This window comes from Drosophila grimshawi, unplaced genomic scaffold (genome assembly GCF_018153295.1).
Source record: "Drosophila grimshawi isolate 15287-2541.00 unplaced genomic scaffold, ASM1815329v1 contig_1377, whole genome shotgun sequence".
NCBI classification, from domain to species: Eukaryota; Metazoa; Arthropoda; class Insecta; order Diptera; family Drosophilidae; genus Drosophila; species Drosophila grimshawi.
The window spans coordinates 21,257,618-21,263,617 of record NW_025062900.1 but is presented as its reverse complement, the minus strand read 5'-3'; the positions used below and the strand labels follow the sequence as shown (position 1 = coordinate 21,263,617).

At 35.2% G+C, this 6,000-nt stretch overlaps 1 protein-coding gene across 5 annotated transcripts in view; it reads left to right on the top strand.

Moving 5' to 3' along the window:
* The first annotated feature begins 317 nt into the window (after positions 1–317).
* Positions 318–6,000, top strand: part of LOC6566568 — a 54,889-nt gene continuing 49,206 nt past the window's right edge. For 3 of the 5 annotated variants that reach the window (XM_032739448.1, XM_032739451.1, XM_032739450.1), the window contains exons 1-2: positions 341–540; positions 1,638–2,237. In XM_032739448.1, coding sequence (XP_032595339.1) covers positions 1,797–2,237 — 441 coding nt within the window. In that variant the 5' untranslated portion in view covers positions 341–540; positions 1,638–1,796. Of the gene's footprint in view, positions 541–1,531; positions 2,238–6,000 lie in introns of those variants that run through there. The other 2 variants (XM_032739452.1, XM_032739449.1) reach the window with 2 other exon arrangements.

Here is a 6,000-nt window from a genome sequence, read left to right as displayed (position 1 = left end):
TTAACAAGTGATTAAATTCCATTGCTCACCCATTTTCTGTCGTTCGTTTTAATTTATATGAATAACAAAGTAAAAATAGGTACTTAAATATATTGGTATATTTAATTCAAATGAAAATGTAGATTAAAATAATGGTTTATGTGCAAACCGTATTTCCTGCATTTGGTTGCATATCAATAACAACTGCAGCGCTTGGCCACAGTCAACAAACTGAAGTTAAATACTGGGCATTTCGTTTGGTCTCGCAACTCGAACATGTTCGGCGGCAGCCGCATGCCGATGCATGCACAGCGGCGGCAAACCAGTTTTCTTGCGCACAGTCAACGACGGGCAGCTGGCGTGAACAGTTCGCAGATCGTAGTGCGCAGTACGCAGTTCGTAACGGTTCTCGGCTCGTCGACGGTCGCTCGCTTGCTTGGCGCTACCAGCAAATCGCATTGAAAATAAAATTTTGCCAAAATACTCAAAATTGGTTTTTTCATGCAAAACGCGAGGAAATGCGAAGCGAAACCAATTAAATCAAATCAGATAATTAATAAAGTATGTGTTAATATGACTAATCAAATGGTCAGCGGATATATTCAAAACAAACAAAATTTAAAACACAAACTGAATAAATAATCAGTCAAATGAAGTCAGAAAGCAAGCAAATCAAAATCAAACCAATTGCCACAACTGGGCCCAAACGCACTGAAAGATACTTTTTTTTTGTATCTGACGGCTTGCAATTTTGTGCAGTCGTCAATGGGATTTTATTTGTTCTTCCGTTTTCTTCTTGCTCGTTGCTCGTTGCTCGTTTCTCGTTTTGCGCGAAAGTAAAAACTACCTGCAACACTTGGCAACTAGCCGAGAAACCAGTTTTGTGAAAATGATTGGCAATTGTTTTGTTTTTGTTTTTGTTTTTGTTATTGTTTTTGTTTTGGTTTCAGTTGGTTTTCGTCATTTGTGTTTGAGTTTGTTGTTTTTTTTTTTTTTTTGTATTTCTTTCTTTTCTTTTGTTGTTTCTTGCTCTTTCATGCGACGGGCTTTAGCTGTTGAGATCCCCCCTCTTTGCTCCCCCATCCCCCTATTGAAATAATAACCAGAAATTTGCCCAATCAATTTGGCTGCTGCAAGTGTTGCACGACCATATTTTGCACTCTTTTTTGGCTTGAAATAAAGCCATATTTCAATAAAAGCTGGATTGAGTTGAGTAATTTGATCAAAGCAAAATTGTCTTCAAATATACTTCAAATAGATAATTAAACTTTTTTAAATTGTTGAAAAAAAAACAGAACTATTTTTGAGGTTTGAGGTTTCATTATAAGATTTAGAAAAGTCTCCTAAAAATTCCTACTAAGAATTAGAAAAATCTCAAAAAATTACAATCGAAACTAAAATATAAAATATGGAAAAGAAATATCAGATTAACTAAAATAAAATATTTAAAAATAACTTCAACATATTTAAAACAATTTTTGTAATCGCTTAGCAACCCAACTTTGATTAAATCAAAACAGAGAAATTTTTTAGAGAACCACAGAAATATTTGTTGATAAATATTCGTGAGATAAAGAGTAGACTTTGAGACATAAATCGAAAATAAAAGGCCAGAATTGGAGAGCTACGTGATTAATTGTTCCCCTTGTAATCCACAGTCAACAAAATAAAATTGCGTAGAAGAAGTGCGTGATTGGGCAGCTGCAGTCAAGTTCTAAAATACGACGATTCAAGTGCAAACGCCCCCCAATAACTTAAAAAAAAAATAAAATAAATAAAAACAAAAAACAAAGCAAAACAACACACATAAAATTAAAATGCTGATGCATACCACATCGACCACGTCGACGGCAACGATGACCAACTCATCCTCATCGGCGACGCCAACGCCAGGCTCAACGTCCTCCAATAATAGCGCCATGCTGGAGTCGCTGCAGCAGCAGCAGCAGCAACAACAGCATCAGCAGCTGCAGCAACAACTGCAGCAGTTGCATACAACAACAGCAACTGCTGCAAACAACTCTCGTCCGCCCTCGCGTGCCCCCTCCATTCTGGACAGTCCGACGCTGGCGCGTGTGGAACGCGCTCGTCTTCGACTGGAGCAGCAGGAGCGGGAACGGGAACGCAGCAGCCAACGCAGCTCTCAGGGGGGCGGCGGAGGTGGAGGTGGAGGCGGTGGCAGCAGCAGCGGCACAGGCAGCACAGCAACGACCATGAATCGTGAGGATAGTTTAGAGCGCAGCATATTGGATCCAAAGGTGAGTTCAGCTTTCCACACATAAATAAATAAATACATATATATATATATATATAAAGATATATGTACGTATATACTAGAATAAATTACAATTAAGTTTCTTGTGAGTTGTGTAAATGAAAAGATTTCTATGTATGCTTTTTCTCCTTCTGCTCACATGTAACTCAACCCAGCCAAGGAGTCCTTGAGTTGTGGTTGAAATCAGTGCGTTTGCTAAGTGGGCTGATTACACTGATCTGATTACTCAAGTATATGTGTAAGCCCGCTTGGAGGTACAAATTTTAATCAATATGTGCAATATGTTTAAGTAAAATAAATAATAGATTTCTTTGTATGCTTTTTACATGCAACCACAAACCATCGGAGGAGTCCTTGAGACACTCTTGGGTTGTGATTTAAATCAATGCGTTTGTTAAGTGGGCAGTCCAAACTGATTACTCAAGTGTTCTTCAAGGGCTAATCCAATATATTTGAAAGAAATAATTAAATAAATAAATATAAAATAGAAGCTGTAAAATAATATATATTTATATACATGTATACATAGTTGCGCTTAAAATAATAATTCGGTTTTTGGAATCAATTTAAAATGAGATTTTCTCTTTGATGAAGTTTAGACTCTTAGGAAGTAATTTACATTTAAGTTGCAACTAGACTAGACAAGTTTAGTAACATTGATTATCAAAATTATCAGAAATGCTTTTTATTTATTTATTTAATGTGGACAAAAACAGTTTTAAAAAAGATTATATGTAAATTAAAACTAAAATTAATATTACGAATTAAATTATATAAATTTAAGAAGTGGGAAATTACATTTAAAATTGAAAAAAAAAAAAAAATAAAATAAAAGATTTAATAAATGTAACAAATGTTTAGAAAATGTGTACTATTTTTTGCAATTGACAATGCTTATCTCAGAGTGCTTATCAATATAAATATTTTGTTTTAATTTTAAGGAAGAAGTTCTAAAAAAGATAGCGAAATGAATTATAGCACAGCTTTCAATTTTATTATTTTAAAGTTTTTTTCTTTGAGTTCTGGTAGTATGAAAGGTCTTCACATAAAGATTCTTTCGAAACAAAAAATTATAAAATAATAAAAATAATATTGTCTCTTTTTGCTACACTGATCTACAAAGAGAATTAAATAGATGATATTATTTAATTCTCTTAAATAGATGATATTATTTAATTCTCTTTGACTCGTCAATGAATCAACTTTCGATCTCAATTTATGCAAATTTTTGTGTGATACAAAATGAAATCTTTCTCAAAATCACAACTTAAATATATACAGAAATCAATCTACTTAATTCACTTTGACTGATCAATGACTGAACTTTCAGTCTCGTAATATGCATATTTTTGTATAATCAAAATCAAAACTGTCTCAAAATCTCAACCTAAGATTGCAAAGAAATCTTTCGCATTTGATTCAAGAGTGAAGTGAAAAGAGCAGAATAAGAAATTAGTTTACTAAACAATCCAGCAATGTTCCAAAATTATGCAATATATTATCATTCGGACATCCATTATTTCAAGTAGAGTTTGGAAATATGATAAAATGTTCCCTCGGCTCAGCGTATAACCAAGAAAATATTCGAAAAACTTTAATATCAGTTTTGGATGTGCCACATTATTCGTGGGCAGAGTCGCCACAAAATGTGAGTGAGTATTAAGGTCTATTGTTTTTTGAGCTAAAGCAAATAAGCCATTTGCACATTTGTTGTTGTTTCTGGCCCTGTTCTTGGCCTGGTCAGCTCCTGGTTAGCTCTTGACAGCATTTCACTAATGGCTTCTCCCCAAGCCATTTGTAGCATGTACTTGGCCTACTTGCTCTTTGTGTCTGTGTGTGTGTGTGTCTGTGTGTGTGTGAGCATGTAAATGGCTTTTATTTTGTTATTATTTTGTTAACACTCTTATCTGTGGGGTTTTATCTGAGTTGTTGGCATCATCATCTGCCGAGCATAAGCTCTTTAGGCATCGCTCGTGTTTTTAAATCCTTCTCGCCCAACAGTGTTGTGTTGTGGACTCAATTTTGTGTTCATTTTACTGTGTACTTTTGCATATGCCCAGCTTCCATTTCAACTTGGCCCAGCCAGGTAGCTCACAAACTTGGCCAGTCACAATTTTACGGCACAACAACAACAAACACAGATAATGAATTGCAAAAGATAGCCAACAACAGAGATACTACTGAGCTGAGTTGGCCCTAAGATGGATAGCCACAAACATTTACGGGGCAAACACCGCCACAAGTATTTTGTATTGTGTGTGTAATGTTACATGATCGATGACCATTATGAAATGTAAGTAGTGCAACTTGTGGCACATTAGATATCGACACACTAAAACTATAAATGGCAAACAAGCCAACAACTTTTAAATGGCGTGAGAAAATAGTTTTTAGATATCGAGCAATTTTTGGTTTTAAATTTATCAGTTTGAAAGATAATTTTAGTTTGATCTTTGTTAAATAAGCCATTAGTTATTAAGTTTTATATATTATAAATTAAAAAAGAGTTCGTTAAACTAATTGCAAAGTAAAGCAAGAGTGGAAAACATATTGTTATTTAATAAATAGAATTAATTGAGTAGCTTATCAAAGATCTTTAAGCAGATTTAAATGTATTTTAGCTTAGATAATTCTGCCTGTTAATTTCATGATTTTAAAACTCATTTTCAGTCTTTATAGATCGCATAAGGGCTAATTGACAATAATCCCACGCTTATCAAATTTTCAAGATTTTTCAATGAATAATTTATTGTATGCTTTACAGCCGATTCCATTTCCATAAATTAGTAAACATGGAGGCAACTAATAAGATAGAAGCAATCTAGTAAGTTTGACTTGGCTAATTTGAGGACTTAAAAAAGTCTTTCAGAACAAATGCCAAGAAAATCACAATTCTCTTAAGAAAAATCTTTTACGTAAGCAGTTTGTCTGACTAAACAAAAAGATACTTATGACAGCAAGCGTGCCCCAGTTGGTGATTATATAATTCTGATGTTGACTAATGTACTTCTTTGTAGCTGGATAAGTTTCTACCTCCATTTGTACACACATGCAATAGACATACATTTTGGGCTTTCAATTCCATTTGGCCCACAGCCAAAATTGACTGATTACCTGAAAAGTGTTTAGAACTACTTTGGTTACATATTCTTGAGCATCTTGCCGCAGACTCCGCTCTGTCCGCTCCGTTGACTCGTAACAAATTGTATGTTGAAATATTGTGTAGAAGCAGGTTGCCTGCATAATTTGCGCAGCTTCCTCACTCTTGCAACAGAATGTTGCCAAACATTTGCGCAGATGTTACGCAGTTGGTTGGGGCTGCTGTCAATAGATTGAGTTGGGGGTCTTGCAACTGGAAGCTGCAAAAGCTTCGAAGGTCGATGCATGTGTATTTTATGTTGACTTTTGCCAACTGGATTTTTTCTTTTTCGCTTTTTCTAGCGTTGCTTTAAGCCAAGTTTTTCGGCAACGACCGTAACTTTGGCAGGAGACACAAAATCAATGTTGCAGTTTTTGAGGTCATTTTGCTGTGAAGGGAGCGGGTGGATGAGGGAGCGACTTGGAGTTCGCTTGGTGCATTGAACCCAACTCAGTCTAACGTTTCAAGAGCTCAAGATATTACGACGAGTTCATAATTAGTCACACTTAAAAAGCCATTGGCCCTCAAAGTTTGTGCCCCGTTATTGGCCACGCGAAATATGAGCAAAGCCAAAGCAAAAGTACTACAAAAAAACCAGAAAAAGCAA